The sequence below is a fragment of the Eptesicus fuscus genome, chromosome 6, assembly GCF_027574615.1.
Source record: "Eptesicus fuscus isolate TK198812 chromosome 6, DD_ASM_mEF_20220401, whole genome shotgun sequence".
NCBI classification, from domain to species: domain Eukaryota; kingdom Metazoa; phylum Chordata; class Mammalia; order Chiroptera; family Vespertilionidae; genus Eptesicus; species Eptesicus fuscus.
In genome coordinates, this window is record NC_072478.1 from 52,405,161 (window position 1) to 52,433,013 (window position 27,853).

A 27,853-nucleotide genomic window follows, 5' to 3' on the forward strand; every position below is an offset into this window, starting at 1 on the left:
ATTCTCAAAGCCATTTATTTGAATAAGCATACTTATTCAACATTAACGCCTGTTTTAGTGCCCTATATATATTGAATAAATGTGTTTATTCATATATTTGATTATTAAATATTTACTGAGCACCTTTTGTGGATGTTATTCTAAGAACTGTACCAGAAATCGAAGTGAATTAAATCCCCACTTTTAAAGAGTTTTATAACGGAATGAATGTTATATATGACTCATTTATAGGGAAATAATTTAATCAGAAACTTTTTATTTCTATATAACTTTATTTTAGACTGTCTCACTTTCAGAAGAGGAATTTTTTAAATGAGTCCACTGTTTATAATGTAAACTTAAGTTTTTGAAAGTAGAAAAAGGGAAAATTCTGAAAACAAAAACCATAGTTCTCATTGGCCCACTATGTAAACTAGAATAGACAATTAAATAGTTACCTCTTTTTTTAAATATAGGAAGAAAAACAAGTAGAATTTTATTGAGAAATATATTCTGTTAAACTACATAAAATTTATTTACTTTAAAAATATGTTTTCCTGTATAATTAAAATATAAAACAACCACAAAAACATATACTAGATTGATTAGGTCAGTGATTTTCAACCTTTTTCATCTCATGACACACATAAACTAATTACTAAAATTCTGCAGCACGCCGAAATATATATTTTTTTCTGTTCACACAAAAAAAGTAGGTATAATTTTGATTGATTAAAAAATAGTAATTACCTACCCTTTATGCTCCAACGTTACTTTTTTAACCTTTTGCACTCGGATGTCGAGTGTGACTCGACACGGTTAGCATTAGAATAAAGGAATATCTATTCTTGTATAATACAATAAGGATTTCTGGTACCAAGATTTAACCAATCAGACCCAAACTTATTAGAGAGGTCATTAGAAAGGGTCCAAATCCTATATGATTGGGGTCCTTATGAGAAGCTTAAAAACAGACATCAAAGAAAAGAATACTATGTGGTGATAGACACAGAAATATGAGTTATATTGCCATAAGCCAAGGAATACCTGGGTTACAAGAAGCTGGAAGAAGCAAGGAAGGATCTTTCCCTAGAGGCTTCAAAGAGAGCATGGCTCTGCAAACACCTTGATTTTTGACTTCCAACTTCCAGAACTCTGAGACAATATTTATTGTTTAAGCTGCCCAGTTTATGCTACTTTGTTATAGGAGCCCTAGGAAACTAATACAGTACATACACACTTTGATTTATGTTTTACTTATAAATGAATATCTTTCTCATTGTGTAGTGCCCCTCTTTATTCCTGGTAATAATCCATGTTCTGAAGTTTACCTTTTCAGAGAGTAAATAGCCATGGCAGTGCTATTTTGATTATTACTTGCAGTATATTTTTGTCATTTTTAAAAAACCTATGACTTTATATTTAAAATTTATTTTTATGGACAGCATATAATAGAGTCTTGCTTTTATAGCCCATCTGATAATCTCTGTATTTTATTAATTGGGGTTTGAGACCACTTATATTTCATGTAATTTTTATATAGTCAGTTTAATTGCACCATCTTGTTGTTTTTCAGTCCTCACATTAGTACCTTGTCTCCTTTACCTGCCTTCTTTTAGATTTAAGTGTTTTTATGATTCCATTTTATCTGCACTGTGGCTTATTACTTATGGCTTATTATATATACTCTAGAAGCCCGATGCACAAAGATTCGTGCAATAAGGGGCCTTCCTTTCCCTGGCTGCCGGCACCGCCTTCACTCTGGCCGGAGCCGCCTTTCTGCCTTCCCACACTGCCCAGTGGCCCGGAGTGGCTGGGGTGGTGCGGAATGCCCCAATCCCGGCTACTCAGTGCCTGAGTATACAAATTAACCTTCCATCTTTGTTGGGTTAATTTGCATACTCACTCCTGATTGGCTGGTGGGTATCACGAAGGTACGGTCAATTAGCATGTTACTCTTTTATTAGGTAGAGACTAGTGGCCTGGTGCATGAAATTTGTACACATTAAAAGGGAATTAATTAGAGGAAATATTTTAATATTGCTATTTGCCCTTTCTCTACATACAAGTGTCAGAGATGAAAGAAAATTAGTAAAATGTATATGAAAATAATATATAAATTTATTAATAAATAATCACAACATGATATAACAACAACAAAAACATGATATAAAAACAACAAAAACATGATGTAAAAACAACACTGATACAATGACTGATAAATTGATTAAACTTATTTTAATATCTCCCTGTATACCACATTAAGAGTGAAAACACTTTCAGAGTGCTTGACTAATTTCCCTTGTGATTCATCTTTTACAACTTTAATGTCGTACACTCTTCGAACTCAAGAGAAAGCTACATATAACTGACCATGTGCAAAAACAGGTTCAGGTAGGAATATTCCTACTCTGTCTAGAGTTTGTCCTTGTGATTTATTAATAGTAATCGCAAATGCTGGCGTCACAGGAAACTATCTTCAAATTAATTTAAATGGGAGGCTAGTGTCAGATGGGACAAATCAATTCTTGGAATCAGAACAACCTCTCCTTCTGAAGATCCTGTTAATACTTCAGCTTTGATAATGTTAGGTCACAATCTTTTGGTAATAAATCTAGTACCATTACAAAGACCTCATTTACTATTAAGATTTCTCAGTAGCATGATGATTGCACCCACTTTCAATTTTAATTTATGACACGGCATTCCTGAAGGAATAATACTATTAAGAAATTCGATGGGAAAATTTTCTATTTTAGCATCATCCGTTGAATCAATGGAATCATCACTCAAATATGTGTGAAAATCTCCATCGACTATATCCAAAATTTCTTCATTTAATTTTTGAACGTGCTCATTTTTAGGACAAAGAATTGCACATTTAGATATATTTTTAATATTATCAATAGATACAGTATTTCCAAAGGTAGTTTCAATAATAGATCTGTTACAAATCATTTCACAGGGGAGTTCAATAATATCCATTCCTAAATGAAAACTGCTATCCAGTTTGCCATCTCCAAGTTTTACTAACCATTCACTATAAGCAGAATCCTCTGTTCTCATATTTGTTTTAAGAGACAACTTTCTGAAACATCCCCAAACATTACAGTACTTTAAACTCGTTTGTACTATGGCTGATTGCATAGCATGTGGCACAATACTGAGACACTGTCGAAAATCCCTTCTGAGAAGGAGAACTTTCCCACCAAATGCAACATTCAAATTCATAATTTCTCTTAGTAATCTGTCTATGGCATTTATAGCATGACTGGATGCCATTGTGCATTCATCAATAATGAGAAGTTGGACCTTTTTAATGGTTTTAGCAACTTCAATCTTTATATTGAGTCTAGAAATTGAAGTTTCATTTAATGGAATTGGTAATTTATATTGGGAATGAAAGGTTCTTCAACCAAGAAGTAAATTTGCAACAACTCCTGTAGACACTGTGGGTAAAACAGTACCACCACGACCTCTAATATAATATATTAAAACTTTATAAAGATACTAGAGGCCCAGTGCACAAAATTCGTGCACAGGGTGGGTGGTGTCCCTCAGCCCAGTCTGCACCCTCTCCAATTTGGTACTCCTTGAGGGATGTCCAACTGCCCATTCGGGCCTAAACAAGCAGTCGGACATCCCTCTCACAATCCAGGACTGCTGGCTCCCAACTGCTTGCTTGCCTGCCTGCCTGATTGCCCCTAACCGCTTCTGCCTGCCATCCTGATCACCCCCTAACCACTCTCCTGCCAGCCTAATCGACGCCTAACTGCTCCCCTGCCAGCCTGATTGCCCCTAACTGGCCTCCCCTGCCGGCCTGGTCACCCTTTACTGCCCTCCCCTGCCAGCCTGGTCATCCCAACTGCCCTCCCAGCCAGCCTGGTCACCCCTAACTGACCTGCCCTGCAGGCCTGGTTGCCCCCAACTGCCCTCCCCTGCTGGCCCGATAACCCCTAACTGCCATCTCATGCCAGCCTGGTCACCCCTAATTGCCCTCCCCTGCAGGCCTGGTCGCTCCAAACTACCTTCCCCTGCAGGCCTGGTCCCCCTCAACTGCACTCCCCTGCAGGCCTGTTCCTCCCCAAATGCCCTCCCCTGCAGGCCTGGTTGCCCCCAAGTGCCATCCCCTGCAGGCCTAGTCCCCCCCAATTGTCCTCCCCTGCAGGCCTGGGTCCCTCCCAAGTGTCCTCCCCTGCAGGCCTGTACCCCCCCTAACTTCCCTTCCCTGCAGGCCTGGTCCCTCCCAAGTGCCCTCCCTTGCAGGCCTGGTCTCTCCCAACTGCCCTCCCCTGCAGGCCTGGTCACCCCCAACTGCCCTCTTCTGCCAGCCTGGTCACCCCTAACTGCCCTCCCCTGCTGGCCCGATCACCTACAACTGCTCTCCCCTGCCGGCCATCTTGTGTCCACATGGGGGCAGCCATCTTTGACCACATGGGGTGGCCATCCTGTGTTTGGAGTGACAGTCAATTTGCATATTACTCTTTTATTAGCTAGGATGTTTTTCCACTACCACCTGAACCATCCAAGAAAAAGCATTTGGGATGTATACTTTGATCTTCGATGGCTGAAGTTATAGTCTGAAAGGCTGCTGACTATTCATCATTTAGAGAATTTATCAAAACCTCTGCCTATTGTCGCTTGTATGATTCATTACATGTATTTGTATCTGTTAATAAAGGATAGTCTGGAAGTTTGAAATGTGAACATTTAATTCCATGCAATGTGAATACCTCTTGAATTTCATTAAGGGCATGCATTTTACAGTTCACACAGGCACCTTCTCTTTGGTGTGATTTCCAACAAAAATCTTCAATAAAATAAGATTTATTCTCATCCCATAATTTGTCTGCATCAGAAGGACATCCAAACACACACATATATATGCAAAAAGTTGCCGTATTTGTTTGGGCATATTAAGGATGATTGCATCGTCAATTGTATCTTTCCAGATAGTGTCGTCGATTAATAATCCTCGATGTTTTGCAGCTTCACGAAATGTATCATAAATTACATCACCTACAGTTCACAGATCATCAAAACTTATCACACCTTTTACATGCAGAAGCAAAAGTCTAAGGTAATATCGTTCTGGTTCTCTAAAGTTCACAGTGAACAGTCTACCTAATACTTTATTCCATCCTTTTGGCATTTTCTCCACAAAGAATTATTAAACACATAATGTTGGGGAATCTCCCAATAATAATAATTACGTGCATCGGAATCTTCTCTATCCAGTAAAAACCAAGCCATCAAAGTCGAGTTATGCCTTTTAGCCCTATCTATAACTTCAGCAAAATCATCCGTATGAAAATACAAATTTTGTTCATTTGGCAAATGAATAGCTAATCTTGTGATTGCATGAGATTGGTCATGCATTCGCATTGCAAAAAGTCTCCAAACAGCCTCAGGAGCACTCACATACCTGGAGTCAATGAAGTCCTATACTTCGTCATGATTGATAATTTTTTTTCCCCAGAAATTTGGATATTTGCACAATCATGCCCTTTATAGACGTATTTAAATAAATATTTGACACTCTTAATCAATGTGCATTCTTCAACGTTTATATGACAGTTATATTTAAGGCACAAATATGGGTATAAGGGACAATCCAAATGTTATCGACAACTTTATTTCCAATAGACATGGTGCTACCAGATCTTCGTTTGTATTTGGAATATCTTATCAGTATTTCCAATAGTCACATTTTGAAATTCTTTTGGATATACCTTTGAACATTTTCCATTTTCCATATATGGACTATTTGGATTTTGTATTCCACATGGTCTATGTACCATATTTGATTTTACATTTCGAAAAAGTCAAGGACACTGGTCTTCATCTGGAATTTCTGCCTTAACTATATGGTCAGTGTCATCTTCTGTTCGTAATTTGCATTCACTATCTAATATCAATAATATGTGAGCATGAGGCAGTTCGCGTTTCTGAAATTCAATGACATGAATTTTAGCTATTACTTTGCCAAATAAATGGAATTTACATATATCATTTAAAAGAGCATTCAGCTTAATATTAAAAACTCTGGCTACCAAGTCAGGTCTGTTTTCAACTTTTTGCCAGTCTTGTAAATTGTTTGTAATATCTTCCCATTTGGGGTTGCACATTATGGTTATGAATAAATCAGGTTTGCCAAACTTCGTTACAATTGCCATAGCATCCTCATATTGCTGCTGCATATTTCTGGGACTACCCTCAATAGATGATGGAAGTATTATCATCTTACCAATCGGCACATTGTCATTTGCAGATCTAGATGTGAGATAATCCATCAAACCACTATATTTTTCAACTCTCAACTTAGATTAGTTTTCTTTAATGAAATTTATTCGATTGGCTTTCATTTTTGAATATGAATCGACAATAAACTGTTGAGTTAATTTTCCTGCATTTAAAATAGGATTGAACATGTTCTGCACAGAGAGATGAAATCCATAATACTGCATTTGTGTGACTCGTGTCCTTACATTTTTTCTAGTATTATTGTCAATTACATTGTTGTCTCTGAGTCTTAATGCAATATCTGTTCCCCAGTCTTTTTCACCATGTGGGAAAAAAGGATATGTCATTGCATCTAATACAGGAAACAGTATACTGATTTGTTTCATTGTAGTGGCATTTGGATTATTGGGATCTGGTTTACAGTGAATGAGCGAGTCCCTTTCAAAAGGAGGTTCTCCATCTTCGTTTCTGAATATGACAGTAACTCCGGTTACACCGGTAGATATATATCTACCTGGGTCACTATTACGATTGTATTTAACCGCCATTGTTACTTCCGTGGGAGCAATACCTTTTGCAGCTGCTTCAGATTGGGCTTCCTTTTCTACCTCATGTAGCATCTTGTATGATTTTGTTAATTCGTTTATTGCATGCATGAGGTTGTTGATGTTGATCATGAGTCTTTCTGAGCAGCCTTGGTTTTCTGGCATTGCTAATCTTTTACTCATCGCTTTGGCCGTATCCAAAATATAGAGTTGAGCAAACTTCCGAGAAACACCATCCGAAGGATGTAAAGTTCCAGTACGGTGATAAACTTGTCCATGTATTCTAAAACAGTATGGCCCATATCCTGATGGTGATGCAATATTTGCACCCATTGAAGCAAAAGCAAAAGAACTATTTATTGAACGAATATTTTCCATGCAATTTTTACTGTCAGAATCTTCATTTATCATTAAATTTTTTAAATATTCTGGGGATTCTGGAAAATGTATATCATTTGGACAAACTTTACCTTTGCTACAACATCAAGTAAATTTTCCATCAGATGGTTTTTCATCAGAGAAATTTAGTGATAGGCAAAATTGACATCTAACAGTCATTCCACCACAACTATGTTCGATAATTGCATCCTCATTTACTCCATTTTCACTGTGAAGGCAGTTCCTGCCAGTATTGGTAGTACTTGTTGATGACTGTTTTTTAGATATATTCTGTCGATGCCGTTGCCTTCTTTCAGCTTCAGAGGCACGTTGGTCTTCAGACATTTTCTTTCGATGACGCCGGCTTCTTTCGGCTGCAGAGCTACATTGTGCCAATTGTTGGTCTTCAGATACATTCTGTCGCCAATGTCGGCCTCTTTTGGGTTCAGAGGTACGTTGTGCTAATAGTTGGTCTTCAGACATTTTCTGCCGATAACACCGGCTTCTTTTGGCTGCAGAAGTATGTTCTGCCAATCGTTGATCTTCAGATACATTCTGTTTCCGATGACGGCTTCTTTCGGCTAATAGATGCTCTTCAGACATACTCTGTTGACGCTGCCACTTTCTTTTGGCTGCAGAGGTACGTTGTGCCAATCGTTGGTCTTCAGACATATTCTGTCGCCGACGCTGGCTTCTTTCAGCTTCAGAGATACCTTGTGCCAATAGTTCGCCTTCAGATACATCCTGTCACCAACAATGGCTTCTTTCAGCTTCAGAGGTACTTTGTCCCAATAGTTTGTCTTTAGACATATTCCCTCCTCCCTGCTGTCAAGGTCCGAGGTACAGGTGAATGGGATTCCTGGCTAGCAGGCCCCTGACAGCAACCTGACCAACTGCCGATTCCGTGAGGAATGGGGCTCCCTCCTCCCTCCTGTCAGGGTCTGGTTTGGAGGCCAGCCATGCCCCTGATCTCGCAAGACCCAGAGTTCACCACGCCCGGCTGGCCGGGGCCCACATTTCAGTTTCTGGCCCCCACAGGCCTCCCTTCCATCCAGGCCTCTTCAGACCCAGTTTGTTTCCATCTCTCCATCCCAGTCTCTCCAAATCTCTGTCTCTGTTTTTCTCAGCAGTCCTCCAGGCCTTCCTGCCTTCCTCTATCCCTCTTCCTCTTTCCTGGCTGGGAGGGGGCGGGGCCAGTAGGGGAAGCTCCACCCTCTGTCCGCCCTCGGGCCTCATTCTGAGAGAGGCTCCAAGAGCGAGCTGGGAGGGAGGGAAAGAAAGGGAGAAAAGGCTGTGAGCTGGTGGGCACTGTGTGTGTCTGTGTGTGTGTGTGTGGTTGTGAGTGAGTGTGAGTGCTGGCCCCGCCTCCCCCGCCCCCATCCCCGCTGCCACAAGTCCCCACCCACCAGAGCCTGCTGTGCGTGCAGCCTGGGCGTTAGGTCGAGCCTTCGGTCGTTTTGGATGTTACAGACCCTGACTCTTTATATATATAGATAATTTAGTGGTATATTGTTTGAAATATACACTTTTAACTTATGACAGTTTATCTTCAAATTATATAATACAACTGCATGTTTAGTTTTCAAACCTCATAACAGTATCCCCTTATTCTCTCTATTCCAGCCTTTGGAGCTATTGTTCTCACTTTTCAACTAATTATTCTCTAAACTCAATACATTGTTACTAGTTTTGCTTCAGATAGCCATCTTCTAAAGCAATAAAAATAAGAAAAAAAAGTTTATGTTTACCCTGAGTATTACCCTGTCTGATAATCTTTATTTCTTTGTATGGATGTATATTTTAATCCCTTCTATATATTCTAAAATTTTTAATTAATATTTCTTGAAGTGCATGTCTTCTAGTAATTAATTGTTTCAATTTTATTTTAATCTCAAAGTATTTCATATTGATTTTAAACAATATTTTCACTGGGTGCAGAACTCTAGATTGACAGGTATTTGGGGGAGCAATAATATTTTTAAGGTGACTTTTTACTGTCTTCTGACTGGCCTAGTTACCGATGAAAGTTTGTATTATTCTTACAATTTTGTTTCTTTCTGTTTAATAATGTTTACTTATTTTTCTTTACTCTGGCTTTAAGACTTGTTTCTTTATCTTTGATTTTCAGCTCTTTGACTATGATCTCTCTTCTACATTTGTTTGTTTTGTTTTCCTGCTTTGAGTTTTAAGAGTTTTTTGAATCTGTAGTTTATTTCTTGTTATTAATTTTGAAAATTACTTATTCATTGCTTAGATATTTCTTTTGTTCTTTTATATCTTTCCTCCCTCTGAGACTCCAAGTACATCTATATTAGACTCTCTGATTTTGTCTCATAGCTCTTGGTTACTCAATCCTGTTTGTGTTTTCGTTTTTCTTCTTCATTTTGGATCATTTCTATTAACCTACCTTCAGACTTGATTATTATTTACTTAGCTGTGTCCAGTCTTTGAGCAGACTAAGCTCATCAAAAGAATTCTTCACCTATGATACTTATTTCAACCATTTATATTCGATTCTTTTTCTATAGTTTTCAGCTCTGCTGAAATTTCCCACCTGTTTATATAAGTTTTCCACCCTTCCACTGGCTCTTTTAATTTATGAATTACAGTTATTTTAAATAATCTGCAAGGTACTTCTAACCATCTCTATTATCTCTGAGACTAGTTCTTTTGATTGCTTTATCTGTTCATAATGTGTCATTATTTTTCCGTAATATTCTAATTGTCTGATAGTTTTTGGTTGACTGCCAGCAGAGATCTGATGTGAATACTATTTTATGCCTAGAAATGTGGGTGCCTCCTCTTCTGTCAGGCAGTTTGTGTTGGGAGTTCAGTCAACCTAGTCAGTAGCTGAGCTTGGTTGAGTTTGTTATTGTCATTATTACCTTCATTGCAACATAGACTTCTAATTCCTCCACTTGAGTTTGTACTTCACAAGAGCCCTGCGGTGCTGTTCCTGCTCAATCTTTTAGCAGAACCTCTGTACCTGTGCCACAGAGAAGTTTTTTTTTCTCTTTCTTGCTTTTTTCTAGGAGTAGATTGCTATTGTCATTCATTGCATGCTTGTGGTAGAGGTAAGGCAACCTTTCCTATCCTATATAATAAAAGCCTAAGTGGCATCACGCCCTCGTGCTACATCATCACAAGATGGCCACCACAAGATGGCTGCCACAAGATGGCTGGCGGGTGGGGGGGGGGGGCCAGTTGGGGGTGACCAGGCCTGCAGGGGAGGGCAGTTGAGGGTGATCAGGCCAGCAGTCGAGGGCAGTTGTGGGCGATCGGATCAGCAGGGGAGCAGTTAGGCATCAATCAGGTCAGCAGGGGAGCGGTTAGGGCAGTGGTCGGCAAACTGCGGCTCGCAAGCCACATGTGGCTCTTTGGCCCCTTGAGTGTGGCTCTTCCACAAAATACCACGGCCTGGGCAAGTCTATTTTGAAGAAGTGGCGTTAGAAGAAGTTTAAATTTAAAAAATTTGGTTCTCAAAAGAATTTCAATCGTTGTACTGTTGATATTTGGCTCTGTTGACTAATGAGTTTGCCGACCACTGGGTTAGGGGGTGATCAGGCTGGCAGGCAGAAGTGGTTAGGGGCAATCAGGCAGGCAGGCAGGTGAGCAGTTAGGAGCCAGCGGTCCCAGATTGTGAGAGGGATGTCCGATTGCTGGTTTAGGCCTGATCCTGCCTAAACCGGCAGTCGGACATCCCCGAAGGGGTCCAAGATTGGAGAGGGTGCAGACCAGTCTGAGGGACACTTCCCCCCCCCCTTCCGAATGCACAATTTCGTGCACTGGGCCTCTAGTCTGTTATGATATGGGTTTGGTTTTTTTTTTAGTGTGTTTTTTCTTGTTTTCTCAAATCTATGAGTTGCTCAGCTAGTTTCTGGATTTCTTTCAGAGGGATTGTTCCATATGTAGATATAGGTTAGGTTTCTCTTAGAAGGACACCTTCTTGGACTGGAACTTCTGATTTTAATGGTCTTATATGATTCTGTTTACAAATGGATAGGTTTTGATATATCAGTTTTGGGCATCTTGGTTGTTTATCATTTTCATAATTACTTTTTTTTCCAGTTTCCCTTGCATTGTTAACATTGGGGTTATGCTAGCATTTAGCTCAACACTGGCATTGGATTAAAATATTATTTTAATCCATTTATGTACCTGTCTCAAATTCAGATAAAAACCTATAGTAAAAATCACTTAATATGAACCATAGGTGAATAATAAGTGTGAAGGCATTGCTATTAAATCTACCAACATGAGCGTTTGAAATGATTTAGATTCTACATAGGCATAATAAATAAAATGAAATACTTTCTTTTCTGCAAGATGTGTTTGTTAAATTGAAATAGTATAGTGAGTGCATGTTTAATGCTACTTGCAAGAAAGTGTGTTTTAAAGGGCTTAGAAACTGCTCTGGTACTTGAGAACAAAAGTGCTTACAGACAGTCCTCGGGTTACGTTGGACTCGACTTACGTTGTTTTGTGGTTACGTCGCACAAGTAAAGGTCAGGAATTGTTATCCTTCTTTTAAATTTCTTTTACTGTTTCACTTCATTACTGCTGTGTATGTGCTCCATGTGAATGACGTAGGTGCTTATGTAGGTGGGTTCTGACTTATGGCAAAAATCACGTTATGTCACGCCGTAGGAACGGATCTCTGATGTAACCTGAAGACCTACTGTATTTGTTAATAAAGCCACACTGGTGTGCCAGTGGAATTTTTTTCTTGACAGTATTAAATAAAATGTAGAGTGCATGAAGAAAAGTACCAATCTATTTCAACCATATATAGCATTTGATAAAATACCTTAAAAGCCAAGGTTGCATAAAAATTCTGATCAGGCTATTTGTTGCAATTGCCATTTAGATAAAAGAGCTGTTATAGCCCTAGCTGGTTTGGCTCATGGATAGAGCGTCAGCCTGTGGATGAAGGGTCCCAAGTTCGATTCCAGCCAAGGGCACATGCCCGGGTTGCAGGCTTTATCCCCAGTGGGGGATGTGCAGGAAGCAGCCAATCCATGATTCTCTCTGATGTTTCTATCTCTTTCCCTCTCCCTCTCTGAAATCAATAAAGATATATTTAAAAAAAAAAAAAAAAGAGCTGTTATAACTGACACAAAATAGTTGCTGTACCTCCTAACAGTGGCAACATTGCTTAAATGACAGAGGCTCTTTCTTTATTTTCTTCTCTTGGGGTGTAGGGGAGAAAGGCAGGTGGTGGAGATGCACAGAATAAAATTCATTTGGGTTCATGGATGGGAGTATACATATTTAAAAGTTAAGAGGAGTGTAAAGCAATACACTGTGATGCAATACTTACCTTTTTTGTTTACTTTTTTTTTTTATAAAAGCTGTTTTTGCCATGCATAATTTTGGTGTCCCAAGACAAAATACCCATATTCCCAATTATAAAACCTCCACTAAGTGATATTCACATAAAAAACGTAAATTGTATTTTTTCAAAGACAATCTAAACCTCCCATGAAAGGATTCTAATGGCCTTACAGATTTGGCACCAATATTTTCATCAATCTACACAATCCAGATCATTTTAGGTTTTATAGTCAATTTAGTTAGAGTCTGCTCTGGATCTTGCCCCTGTCACCGGCTTGGTAACCAACCAACAATAGTCATCTAACTTCTCCCAGACTTATTTTTTTCACTGGTAATTTGGGGATGCTAATAAGTTTGTGTATTAAGGGATTGTTATGAATGTAATGATATAATTTATATGAGACTTGAGCACCATCATTTATATCCAATAAATAGTAGCATTGGCATTAAATAGAATGGTCCCTTTAATCTGCATATCATAGTTATTTCCTGTAATCTTTTAAAACCAAATTGTTACCATCTTTTATGATGTCACACTTCCTGATAGTTCACCCTCTTTCATTTTCTAAGTTAGATGAAACTAACATTTAATCTGATATTTTTATAACAAAAACCATTTAATTCATATAGCATTGAGTCAACCACTTTTTCTTTTCTTTTTTTTTTTACCCCTTCCCCCCCTTCCCCCCCCCCCTAGTTTTTAGCAGTGGCTTTCTTTCAACATCTACAGACCTTCCCTCTTCCAGGAAAGAATAAAATAATGTATGACCTCTTTTGTCCATGACCTCATAAATGCTGTAGGACCGGCTTTATATGTAGTCAGATAATTAAAGGATGTTTCCAATTTCCTAATCATACCAAATGAAGATGACATTGGCAGATGGCTTTAGGCCACTCATTGATATCCTAAAGTAGCCATGCTCTTTTGTTTGCCCTTCCTGAGGCCCTTTTGACATCTCTCCTATATTCCTATATACACACAAAATGTATCTTTATGATACACTCTCCCTTAGCATTTACAAAGGCCCTATTTCTGAGTTTTTATGCTCTAGAATGATTTACTTATTTGTTTGTTTGCTTATTTTCTTTCTTCTTTCTTTCATCTTCTCATCCTCATGCTTAGGGTCCATTGCTTCTCATGCTCATGTTAGGGTCCATTGATTTTTCTAAAGAAAGCCTTCATAGAAAGATGTAAAAACCTCTTTGCAGACTTGGATTTTAAAAGAGAAGTTTGTTAACTCAAGCAGATTTCTGCTATATAAAATTACTCAGATTTCTTGTCAATTCCCTATAATTTCCTTACTCTAAGTAACTGTAATCATGGTCCAGCAGTTGGAATTTTTCACGTCTGCAAGGTTGATATAAAATGGAACAATTCACACATAAATCTCAAAAGGAAGAAGGAATTATGGTGACAGTGATGATAGCAATTACAACATTAATAGCAATTGTACTTATTGAGGACCTTCTTTGTGCCAGGATTGCTTCTTAGCCTTTACATGTATTATTAGCCTTTAAATCAATCCTTTAAATAAATATCATTTCAAATTGGGTAAGAAATGGGGAATTTGTTGAAATTAGGAAGAACAATTTGTAATACAACAGTTTTAGATGGATAAAATGGCTCAAAGACCAGATTTTGAGAACTAGGTTTTTATCTCTCAGATTTATATTGATTTTCAACAATATTACTCAAGATACTTCTTGTCTTCATTATTAAAATAGTGATATCTAGCTAACATATTTATTGCAAGAATGCATAATAATATTTTATAAATTGTAAAATGTAAGTTGGAGATATTATTCTTTTTTATTATTTATTTATTTATTTTTTGTTTGGAGACATTATTCTTAATTATATAACTTCAGGTGAGATTTCCTGAAATTTTAAAAAAGAAAAACTTCGAATGTATCAATATAAAAGCCTTTTCTTTTTTTAAAATTTTTAATACATTTTTATTTATTTCAGAGAGGAAGGGAGAAAGAGAGAGAGAAACATCAATGATGAGAGAGAATCATTGATTGGCTGCCTCTTGCATGTCCCTCACTGGGGATGGAGCCCGAAACCCGGGCATGTGCCCTTGACCGGAATCGAACCCAGGACCCTTCAGTCTGCAGGCTGATGCTCTATCCACTGAGCCAAACCAGCTAGGACAAAAGCATTTTCTTTTTACCACTAACTTTTAGTAGTGATTATATGAGAGTCTGTTGTGTGCCCTTGATGGGGTCTGTAAATCCAAAACTATTTTTTTAATTAATGTAGTAGAAGATGATTGCAGCATACTTGACATTTAATATAATTTCATAGTAAAATTTGAGCGCCCTTTGGACTTTTGTGAAGTAATTTGGCTTTGCTTATATTCTTGAGGTAAGTGTTTTAGGGGGACTATTGTGTACTATTAGGGTTTTGACATATAATGCACAGTATAAGTACTATATGTACCAATGGAGGATTATGATGTTTTATTGCATTCTTTTCTAATAGACTCCACTGATCTCATCAGGCTTGTTTAATGGATTTTTAAAAAATATTCTTTTTTTAAAAAAAATCTTTATTGTTAAGAGTATTACAGATACCACCCTTTGTTTTCCCCCTTGCTCCTCTCCACCTGGTTCCTGCCCCAGGCCTTCACCACCCTATTGTCTGTGGCCATAGGTAATGCATATATGCATACAAGTTCTTTGGTTACTCTTCCTGCGCCTCCTACCCCTTCTTTCTGAGATTCTTCAGTCTGTTCCATGTTTCCATGCCTCTGATTCTATTTTATTCATCAGTTTATTTTGGTCGTTAGATTTCGTTTATTTTGATTTTTAGATTCAATTGTTGATAAATATTTATTGCCATTTTATTGTTCATTGTTTTGTCTTCCTCCTGCTCCTCTCCCCCCTCCTCCTTCTCCTTCTCTTCCTTCTTCTCCTAAAGAATACCCTTCAACATTTCATGTACTACTTGTTTGATGGTAATGAACTCCTTTAGCTTTTCTTGTCTGTGAAGCTCTTTATCTGACCTTCAATTCTAAATGATAGCTTTGCTGGTTAGAGTAATTTTGGTTGTAGGTCCTTGCTTTTCATCACTTTGAATATTTCTTGCCACTCCCTTCTGGCTTGCAAAGTTTCTGTTGAGAAATCAGCTGGTAGTCATATGGACACTCCCTTATAGGTAACTAACTGTTTTTCTCTTGCTGCTTATAAGATTCTCTCTTTGTACTTTAACTCTTGGCATTTTAATTATGATGTGCCATGGTGTGGGCCTCTTTGGGTTCCTCTTGTTTGGGACTCTTTGTGCTTCCTGGATTTGTATGTCTATTTCTTTCACCAGGTGGGGGCAGTTTCCTGTCACTATTTCCTCAAATAGGATTTCAATATCTTGCTCTCTCTCTTTCCCTTCTGGCAGTGCAAATGTTGGTATGCTTGAAGTTGTTCCAGAGGCTCCTTATACTATCTTCATATTTTTGGATAATTATATATTTTTTGCTCTTCTGATGGGGTGTTTTTGCTTCCTCATATTCCAAATCATCTAACTGAATTATTCAGTAAGTGTTTGCTTAATTTCTGACTGGTCCTTAAGTAAAATAAACTGAAAAATAATTATTACTAATAATTTGCTATGTGACAGGCACTGAGCTGGGCACTTTACATGCAATATTTTTGTTATCCTAATAGTTAGAAAAGTTGCTTCTCAAATAAGGTAGTAAGGTATTTTAGTTGTAATACTCTTAAAAACCTGATTTAGGAAGTTTTTTTTAATACATCTGGTTCTGAAGGGTATCATTACTATATCTCAAACAGAACACTTAACACTCTACCACATTTGGCAGTTTTGCTATTTGTGAGATTAAAATATCATAGGTACAGTGATTTTGTTGTTGTTGCTATTTCTACATTTTTAAGAGTTTTGGTGCTCTATTTTCTTTAATTTGTCTTGTCTTACTATAATCCAAGTTACTTCCATCTTCTTAAATTTAATGTTTGTGTTGGTAGTCCTTATACTTTAATTTTTAAATAATTTTATTTCAAGGTTCTTTTATTATTTTGTAGATTTAAAAATCTTATATAACTCTTTTTGTTAGTTTCATGTAATGTTTATAATTATTTTTTTTATATTCTGGGGTTATTTATGTTTATGTCATTATGAACTTGAATTACACCTCTCTAATCAATTCTTGTTTTTTGTTGATTTTTTTTCAGGAAGTTGTTATTTTAAATGACCAATATTTTTGCTCTTATTCCTTTAATCAATTTGCTGATTTTAAAATATCTTTAGCCAAGCTTTTACAGTTAAATTGTACAAAGAGCTCCCTATAGGATGATAGTGCTCTGCATTTTTCTGAATTATACTCTATTGATACTCGTGATATACTGTATAAGAGTAACTCTCAGCATTTAATTTTACTTCTTTATAGAAATTAATAAACATCTTGAAATGCTGATTTAGACAATGTTTTAAAAATGCTATGATGCACTTTGGTGTGTGACAGACTCTTGCTTAGTTAAATGTTTTGCTGCATTATAGCATAGTTGGATTCAGCTCATCTTTTAAAGCAGTTGTCAGAAAAATATGGGCCAGCATGGTAGAATGTATTAGCTCAATACATTGTCTCCATTTTATTATGAAGCTGCTGAGGAAGCTGTGATATACAGCACTGTCATTACAGATCTATTGTTAAGACGGTTCCACAGCCTTCTTTGTACCGCCATTAATTTATAGCAGTAAACAATATGTAGCCTTCCAACTGCAGCAAAGCAGAATCTTTTAATGAGGTGGATGTTATTACCACAATAAATCAGTGCTTTCGCGTAATGTATAATTCAATGTGTGTATTCCCACTGTAACTTCTCTGAGTAAGCTGATAGTGTATCATTGTCATTGCACAGCTCCACTGTTTTTTGTTTTTTTTTTAACCTTCTTTTATTTGGGGACTTCTTTTTTATATGCTTGCAAATAAATGTGGTATGTCTTGATAGCTGTCCTGGAGCAGGCTTCAGAAACCAACTGTAACAATAACAGCTAGAATCAATACTGTGGGTTCTACCTATATGGATCTCTGCGCAATGCCTTTTTTTTTAGATGCTAGTGAAATCAATCTTAATTGGTTTTAGCATTATATTCAAGAAACGTGATTCTATAACTATTGATTTTGGGGGTGCACTCATTTGGAGAGTAATAAAAATGGGAGCAGATAAAGTGAATACTTAATATGCTGCAGAACCATACAAAAGGAGCATTGATTCTATTTTTAATTCACATAATTTGTCTTTGAATGATTTTATTTCTTTTTTCCTTTTGCATAGCTCAGTCTTTAGGGACAACAACTAAAATTCATTTAAAGGCATTCAGAATTGGTTCTGTAACAGAGATTTCTTGGAGTCAGTTTCATTCCTAACTGGCATAAATTTGGTAAATCAGATATGATTCTTTTGTGCAGAAACTAATGCTTTAAAAGGTGGCATTTTAACTTAGTATATTGTATACTGATTTAAAATGCTAATCAGCTAAAGATTAAAAAAAATTTGCTTGTAACATAAAACAGTCGCTTAAAATACAGTGTGATTAGAATCTTTTAAAACTATTGAAGAGAATGGTACTAAAAATAAATAGGAGCTTTGAAAAAAATAGTTAACTTAAAAAAGATAGCTAAACTGATGATTTAAAAATCTTGCTTAAAATCCCATATTAACATGAAAAGCAGTTTAAAAACTAATTTAACATTGCTTTATATTCAATAGAATCTTTCTGAATACAACTATTTTAAAACCAATATCAAAATTTATTTTAATATTTCCCCCATTAATAATCAGATATTTTCTTTCTCTTATAAATGAGGAGTGACTAATTCATAGGTCTTCATTAAAGAAAGTGTTTGATTAAAAAAAAATAAACAATAGGTGTTTTCTAAAGGTCAGAATGATTTATCAGAATGAATTGTTACTTAAAGCAATTGATCTTAACATCATTTCAGCCCTTAGACCCCTTTGAAAATCTTAAGAACACTCTGTATATTTTTCTTAAGAAAATGTACATGTGTATAATCACACAAAATTTTGCATACTGTTTAGTGGAGTTCGTGTGTTCCCTGAATAACAGCAGCAACAATAATAACAACATAAGCTAACATTTATAAAGCTTCTTATCTTATGCCAAGTAATGTGCTGGCTCTTTACAGGCTATTGTTTCATTGAAATTTTACTCCAGTTCTAAAGATAATCTCAAAAATAATAGGTAGCATTCATTGGATGTTGTCATGCATGGTTTGTAGGACTTTACCTGTACTGACTCATTAATTTTTTTTATTATTTTTAATCCTCACCAAAGGATATGTTTTTTGTTGATTTTTGTGAGAGAAGAAGGGGTTCGAGAGATAGAGAAACATTGATTTGTTGCCTACTCAAGTGCCCCAACTGGGGATTGAACCCACAACCTTGGTATTCGCCCTGACCAGGAATTAAACCCACCACCTTTTGGTGCACAGGGCAATGCTCAAACATTGTGCTAGCTGACCAGGGCTATACTGACTCATTTTATTTTCCAAAATAACCTTCTAACTTGGCACTATTATAACTCCAGTAAGCCCCTTGTAATCTGTGTACCATTCTTTCTATGTAATGTATTTTTTATATTTCATGCAGGCATATTTCCCCCTTAAGTTCTGATTTTACTCATCCTGGTAGAAATTTCTACATGTAATCCCTTTTTCACATAATCTCCTTGCTCACTCCCATTTTATTCCATCCTCTTTTCAGAACCTTATAAATTAACTTATAAATTAATCCTCTAGCTTCAAGATTCTGTTTCTGGTTGTTGCTTCTAATTAACTAAATAGAATTTTATAGGTGCTTTCCAAAATATTATATAGCTAATATTTACTTCATGTAATTGTCTTTTTAAAAATGGTTTTTATGGGCTGATTAAAGACACTTATTCAACAGAAACTAGACTTATTGAGAAATGACAGATTTCTCCATTCAATTATATGTGTATGTTTAACCTGCATTGAAAATGTTTGTTTTTCCACCTACTGTCAGAACGTAACAATCTGTTTTAATTTAAATAACACACATAGTTTTTAATTCACTTTCAAACTTGCTAATAGGACAACATTTTGAGGAGTGAAAGTGATAAAGGATGCTTACATTTGTGTTCTTGTTTTTCCTCCCCATTGGCAGCCAGTAGGAGCTTTGAATCCAAAAAGAGCAGCGTTCTTTGCAGAGCGTTATGAATCATGGGAAGATGATCAAGTTCCAAAGTTCCACTATGGTACTCATTACTCAACTGCAAGTTTTGTTCTTGCATGGCTGCTAAGAATAGTAAGTTCAATTTGAATAATAAACCTTGAATAAATTCATGTTGTGGAGAATATGCCGTGATTAAAAATCATCAGCATCTTCTTTGAATGCTAAATTTTTTTCAGTGATTAAGGTTCTAGTTGTAAGTATCTCTGTATCCCTCTTGGTATGTATTACTATAGAATTGCCTTAAAAATGTTTCACCTCTAACTGTGTGAATTTTTCCCTTAAATTTGCCTCTTCAAATGATAGATATTTTAGCAGATTCTGGATTGTATCATAGGTTATATTCAAATGTTGTTTTTTTTAAAATAAATGAAATTTAATTAACATAGACATATATTCATATATTTTAGAATTTCATTTGCCCCAAATGGAATAAGATATATTTATAAGTTACACCAAGGCTGCCTTGTATTGATAATATATTGGTTAAACAAGAAATGTTTCTGTAAAATTGAAAGGTGATTCATCTACTAGAAAGTAATTTCTTTGGGAAAGCATTAGCAGCACATCATTAATTAAAGCTTGTTAGAAGGGTACAGGCAGACATAAATCCTAGAAGTAATTTATAGTGCTTAGCTAATTTCAAGCAATTATCCACTAATATGTGTTTAAATGTTCTTTAACTAAGAGGAGGCTTTTAAATCTTCCAAACATTTTTCTTTTCTTAATCATAAATTAAATATTGAGCCATAACAATAGGAAAATTACATATTGGACAATTTCCCTGTACTATGAAGAAAATACCATCTAATTTATGTCTGAATGTTATTAATAAATTATTCTTGGAAAGAAGAGTGTTTAAAATATGTAACACATACCAAATTTTGGGAATAAGTCTTTGGAAAGAGAGTAATTTGAGGACATTAATGTAATAATTTAGGTATACTTCTCATTCACTGCCTATATTAGTCATTAGAATATTTAGATGTAAAGATTTATAAAAACCACATTTTTATGCATGATGGATTTTTTCAATTGCTTATTTTTAGGAACCCTTCACAACATATTTCCTAAATTTGCAAGGAGGGAAATTTGATCATGCAGATCGAACTTTTTCATCCATTTCCAGAGCTTGGCGAAACAGTCAGCGTGATACATCTGATATTAAGGTACAGAAACATTTCATTTCACAATTATTGCCCATGAAATTCCCTTGTTGAATGATTGTGGGCAATTTTTCTCTAGCAGTACAGTCTTTTTACTGAAGATAAGCTTCAAAGAATGAGGTCTCAGTTAAGTGGCCAAGCACCACTATACGGAATTTGTGTCTCTCTCTTCTGTGTCTGATCTCTGCCTGTCTCTATCTGTATGCATGTCTGTCTCTTATCTCTTGTCTCTTTCTTTAGTTGTGGAATGGTTGTTTTCTTCCCCCTTTTTTTAAAAAGGAAGTCTATTACGGATGTAATGCAGCTTGCTCAATGGAATTCCAAATTCAACAACAACAAAAAAGATATATAGTCAGAAATATATTATGAGGAAGATCCCAGACTTTTATTTTGTTTTATTTCAAAGATCCCATATCTCTATTCTTTTTTAAATATAAATAATACATTTTTATTTATTTCAGAGAGGAAGAGAGAGAGAGATAGAAACATCAGTGGTGAGAGAGAATCATTAATCGGCTGCCCCCTGCACGCCCCACCCTGGGGATCGAGAGCCCGCAACCTGGGCATATGGCCTGACCGGAAATCGAACCGTGACCTCCTGGTTTATAGGTCGACGCTCAACCACTGAGCCATGCCAGCCAGCCCCCATGTCTCTATTCTTAAAAGAATTATCTTTGACCTGCTTCTGGTTCTAAATGCATACCTGACCCTGTTTGGTATAGGATTACATTATTATTGAGGAGAAATAAGAGTTCTCTTATCTCTATGTTCACTACTGTAAGAGATCAAAAACTTTGCATAATTAGCTAATATAACCCTTCCTAGTCTTTTTTTTGTACGCTCAGAAGTACAGAATTTTATTTTCATAATAATAATGTCTCTTTCAGTAAAGTATCAATGTTTTATGCTGTTGAATATAATGAGATATGTCTATGATTGTAAAGCTCCTTATAGTCTCATAAAAGTATAAGAATTATACATAGATTATTATACTATATGTGAGAAAATGGTAAGTACCCTATTGGGGTTCAAAAGAGAAGTTACATTACTAATGTTTATGTTACTAAAGAGTACTTAAAAGTTCAATATAATGATAATTATATTTTACTTTTTAAAAAAATATATATTTTATTGATTTTTTACAGAGAGGAAGGGAGAGGGATAGAAAGTTAGAAACATCGATGAGAGAGAAACATCGATCAGCTGCCTCCTGCACACCCCCTACTGGGGATGTGCCCGCAACCAAGGTACATGCCCTTGACCAGAATCGAACCTGGGACCTTTCAGTCTGCAGGCCGATGCTCTATCCACTGAGCCAAACCGGTTTTGGCTATATTTTACTTTTTAGGTGTGGTACTTAACAGTCTGTAAAATGTATTCACATGCTTTGTCTTATTTAGAGTATATTATTGCTTATATTAAAGATATTTTACTAAAGATTTTGTCATATGCAGAAATAATCATAGATATTGGGACATCTGTAGAATTTTTTTATATCACTAATAATGTAGTATGTAATACTCTTGCAATTATATAGCATACTCTTTAAGAATCATCAGTAGATAATTTCGGAATGTACACTGAGTGGCCAGATTATTATGATCTCTGAACATATAGTAATCTGGCCACTCTGTGTGTGTGTGTGTGTGTGTGTGTGTGTGTGTGTGTGTGTGTGTGTGTGTGTTAGAGGCCCGATGCATGAATTCGTGCTTGGGTGGGGTCCGGCCAGCCTGGCCAGGGGGAGGGGACATGGGCAGTTGACTGGACTGCCTACTGGTCGAACTCTTGGTCGAGGGGACAATTTGCATATTAGCCTTTTTTTATATAGGATATACACTGAGTGGCCAGATTATTATGCATTCAGAGATCATAATAATCTGGCCACTCAGTGTATATTAGATAACAGTAAATGAGAATAACAGATTTAATAGTTGTTATTTTTAAAAAAAATATTTTTATTGATTTCAGAGAGGAAGGGAGAGGGAGAGAGAGATAGAAACATCAGTGATGAGAGAGAATCATTGATCGGCCGCCCCCTGCATGCCCCCAACTGGGGACTGAGCCCGCAACCCAGGCATGTGCCCTTGACCAGAATCGAACTCGGATTCCTTCAGTCCGCAGGCCAATGCTCCATCCACTGAGCCAAACCAGCTAGGGCTAATAGTTGTTATGGAATTCTACTTCTAATCTCAAATTGCTTAATTACTTAACTCTTTTGAGAAGTAGTAGGGAGATATAAACACATAAAAACATTGATAAGTCTGACTTTTTGTTATTAGTTTATAGAATTAAGAATTTTTAAAACCTTTAAAAGTCTTTCATTTATTAAGCATCTAATAACCACATTTTTAGATTCATACTTAGACTCAATGCTAGTAGTGTAAATAAAAACAAAATCGTGAATTTGAAAATTATTTTTTCCTGCTTTGTAACAGAGAGATAGTGGATATCTTCAACTGTCTCCCTCTCTCAGTGCTATATTTCCTGCTTAATTCTTAATTGGACAGGAGGTGGCATATGACAGATCCTTGTAGTTTTTTTTGTCTCTTTTCCCAAATCTCAGTCTTTTTTCTCAAAATTCTTTAATTAGCACAGCACATGGTTCCATTTTTTTCAAACAGTTCTCTTAACATATCCCACCTGTAAACATAATAGATAAATAAACCCATGAAAAACAGCTACAACATTCAAAAAAAAAAGCACACATGACCTTATTTACTTTTCTCCTTCCTTATTTTGCTCATTATTTTTGTTCATTCACAAATAATACGAACTTACATCCATCTTGCTTTCCTTTGAATGAACCATCAGACTTGAATAAAACAGACCACTGAATAGACCATACTAGACTGTTAGTTCTTGCTATTGTGCTACTGCCTTTCTATCTTTTTAGCAGTGTTTATATAGGGCATCTATATGAAAAAGTGGAGAGCATGGGAAAAGTTGAATTTAAAATTATAAATGTCAGATTAATTGGAGCCTGGTTGGAAATATAGCTTTATTTTAACTACCATTTCATTGTGTTAAGAGGCACAGAAATTTTCTTTATGACTAATTTTACTGAAACTTACTTGCCCTTCTAACCAATATGAATATTCTCCTTTTTTTTTACCATAAAATATCTGTAGGTTAAATAGCATATTATTGATAAATTACCCCATTTTCTATATTGATAACCAGCAAATTTGGGACCTACAGCTTATGTTTACATAGGCTATTTAAAGAACCTCCTTTCAGTTGATCCTTCTAAAACTAAGGAGGGATATAATCATGCCTTTTATTTTAATCTTGCCTCTTTAGAAGTGTTATATTTTAACATGTTAGAAAGCATGTTTAAATTAATATAACACAGTGTGTAAGAATAAATGTGTAAGAAAGCCCATTTAAATCACTCTAATAGTGTGAACATTTTATTGAGATATAATGTATTTCAGATGGAATTATATTAATTATAGTCTGATCTTTATTTGTATTGTCTTGGAGTTTCTAGAAACACTGAGAAAAATGTTACACAGTTGAGAGGGGATAGTGAAGTATGAGGGTGGGTGGTGGAAATCAATTTATTAAGTGGATTCTAAATCATTACCTTGATTGATTAATATAATATATGCTCTTATGGTATTTTAAAATATGACATTTTTGAACAGAAGATTTATTTAAATTATTTTTTTTAGAAAATATTAGTATAACATTTCTAATACTTAACTTTTTTTGTTTTGTTCATCTTCACCAGAGAATATTTTTTCCATTGATTTTTAGAGACAGTGAAAGGGAAGGAGGAGGAAGGAGAGAGAGAATGAGGGAAAGTGAGCAAGAGAAACATCAATGTGAGAGAGGCACATCGATTGGTTACCTCCTACATGTGCCCTAGACCAGGGTTGGGGATCGAACCTGCAACCAAGGTACGTGCCCTTGACTGGGAATCGAGTCCATGATCCTTTAGTACATGGGCCAGTGCTCTAACCACTGAGAAAGACAACCAGGGCAACATTTTTTTTTTTTTTTTTTTTTTTGCTAAAGGTGGGAACTGGCACTTTAATATCTTAGAATCCCTGTGGTTTTTTTTTTTTTGCATCCTGCTAATACTGAATAATTTTTTCTAAAAACTAAAGTTTATTCCTATGAAGTAAAGGTAAAAATATGAATTCTTTTTATTTCAGAGAAGAGAGAGACCTTATTAGATTTAACTAAAAGCAGTCTTTCATTTTTAGCATGATTTACTGTTTAAAGTTTTGGGGAGCATTTATATTTTAGTGCATTCTTTGTGGTTCCATTTAAGATACGACCCTCAATGGTGCTTTTTATTCAGCTTGGGAAACAGTTGAGAAGCGTTGCTCAGTTCTCTAAGTAGGCTTACCCCACTGTCCAAAAAGCATGTGAAATTTTAATAATCGATTTAACCTGATATATCCAAAGTACTATTATCTCAGCATATAACCAGTGTGAAATTATTAATTAGCTACTTTGCATTCTTTTTCCCCACTGCCTTTGAGATCAGGTGTATATTTTATATTTACACCATGTAAATATAACCACATTTCATATATTTACTATCCACTTGCAGCTGGTGGCTGCTGTGTTGGCCAGCGCAGACTTGGGGCATTGTTTCAGAATCACACCAAGGAATCACTTTTTGCTTGTGGAAAGATGGATTCCTTCATCCTTTTGCGTAACAATTTTCCTGATGTTGTATTTCATCTAAATATAAACTGACAGTAGGAGATATAATAGGTAGTCTTGAGGACTGGCATAGAAAGTGCTAAAATTGGGTTGGAGAATCATCACCGTGATAAATAATAATTTTTAATTCCAAGCAGACTCTCTGTTTCAAGTCTTAAAAACTCACTTAACTTTAGAAACTGAGGTGCAGAATAGATTACTGTCTTCAGCCTGAACCATTATGACTAAATTTTGTAGAACAAATCACAGATTCCTAAAGCTTGAATGGATTTCATGACACAATCACATCTAAATATTAGGCAAATCTCTAAGCTTTTCTAGGCAGAATTCTCATTTCAGGTACCTTTAGTGTCAATAAATTAAATCTAATGATTAAATACAAACGGACTTACTGCCGTTTAAACCCTTTTTCATCTCTCCTGTGGAATGATTAACAGTCAGGCTTGGAGAGTGGAAGGAGTCATAACTGTCACCAAGGTTCATTATTTTTGAAAGGGGGCAGTAATAAATGCATCTAAAGGGGAGATTGTTGGAGACTCGTATTTCTCCAGAAGCTAAGAATTTAGTACAATAATTTATTACTAAAATAACCTTTGCTAAAAATAAAATTAGAGTGAAAAGTTTGACAGAATCTTGAGATAGCATTTAATATTTAAATTTTTATTTTAATTTTGTTTATACACTATCAGGCCCTGGTTGATACCGCACCAAATAAAACATAGTCATTTCCTTGGGTGAACATTTGCACGAGAGCAGATACTGATATTAAAACCATCTCAGCCTTTCAGTGTAATAAGGACTCTGTAGGCTCATAGGTACAGCATCTGAAACTAAGAGAAGGGAGATGAAAGGTGAAAATTGAGCTTTCAGTACTTTGGTAAAGAGGTTACTTCATCCTGAGGGCAGGAGGGAGACATTGGACGGGTAGAAGCAGAGGAGATATGAACTGAGAGATCACTGTGATTGGTGTTTGAATATGAATTATACTGTGAGCAAGAGTGGAAACAGTCTAGAAGCTGTTAAAAGAATTAGACCAAAGGAAATGGAAGCTTAAACTCAGTAGTGATAATGGTACTAGAGAAATGTGTATGAATTTAAGACATATTTAGGTTAGAATTGTTAGGATTTGGAGACTGATTTGTCTTGCCAGATGAGAGAGAGAGAGGGAAATTTAATTTGACCTGGGCATGTGTGTAGAGAACACAGAAGAAGAGCAAGTTTTGTTAGGGCACAGGTATCTAGCTTCCTGTCTTCATGGAGAAAACTTCCTATGACAGGTGAAATAAAATCCTCCAAACACATTTAGTTAAGCCCGCATTTGTTGATTATTTATCATATGCAGTATATAGTGGAGAGCACTTGGGGTTAAAAAGTTAAGATAAACATAGTTCTTTACTTCACATATCTCCAGGTGAGAAAGACAGGTATACGTAAAACTATTTTCAATATAAATTAGGCAGTGATAAGTGCTATAAATAGATAAGAACAAAATGAAATTAATTCTGACTGTGGAGAAGGGTTGTAGATGACTTCATAGGACATGTGATATTTGAGTTCTATTTTAAAGGATGCAAGGGAGTTTTAACAAACCTCCTAAATTTATGTCTTTACTTTGGACATTTCTTCTGATATCTGACTCCCTCCTTGACATCTTTATTTCAACATATAAAATGTATCTCAGACTTAACACATTAAAACCAAATTCCTGATCTTTATTCCTTCAAACCTGCTCTTCTCACAGTCCTCTCCATCTTAGTAAGTGGTTTTCCAGATGGGAGTAAAAGCTAAAGTCCTTACCAGGTAAGACCCTATACTGCCTCCTCTCCCCTCCAGAATCCTTTTCCAGTTGGCCTCTCATTATACTGTTTGCCCCTTCCTCATTCAGGCCTAGCTCAACAGGACCTCCTTGGTATTCTTTAGATACACCTTGGGGCCCTTGCTTTTACTTTTACTTTCACTTGAAAAATTCCTCCATAAATTCTTATGGATTTATTTCTTCACCCCTTTCAAGATTTTGCTTCAATGTCACCTTTGAGCAAAGGCCTTGTTTGTCATCTCTATTCAAAGTTACATTATCAATGACTCACCCCGTGCACATTTAATCACTTCCCCATTTGATTTTTCTTCATATCGCTCGCCATCTCACATACATATATTTATTTGTTTGTTTATTATGTCTTACCCTATTGGAACATTAGCTCCACCAAGCAAAAATTCTGAACTGTTCTGCTCATTGGTTTTTTCCTAAAGCTTAAAATAGTGCCTGGAACATAGTAGGTACTAAATTAAATATTTATT

General features: G+C 36.0%; 1 protein-coding gene across 1 annotated transcript in view; it reads left to right on the forward strand.

Moving 5' to 3' along the window:
* Positions 1-27,853, forward strand: part of LRBA (LPS responsive beige-like anchor protein) — a 564,845-nt gene that overhangs the window by 405,292 nt on the left and 131,700 nt on the right. The window contains exons 44-45 of the mRNA XM_054717692.1: positions 19,644-19,784; positions 20,759-20,878. Of these exons, the coding sequence (XP_054573667.1) occupies positions 19,644-19,784; positions 20,759-20,878 (261 nt within the window). The remainder of the gene's footprint in view (positions 1-19,643; positions 19,785-20,758; positions 20,879-27,853) is intronic.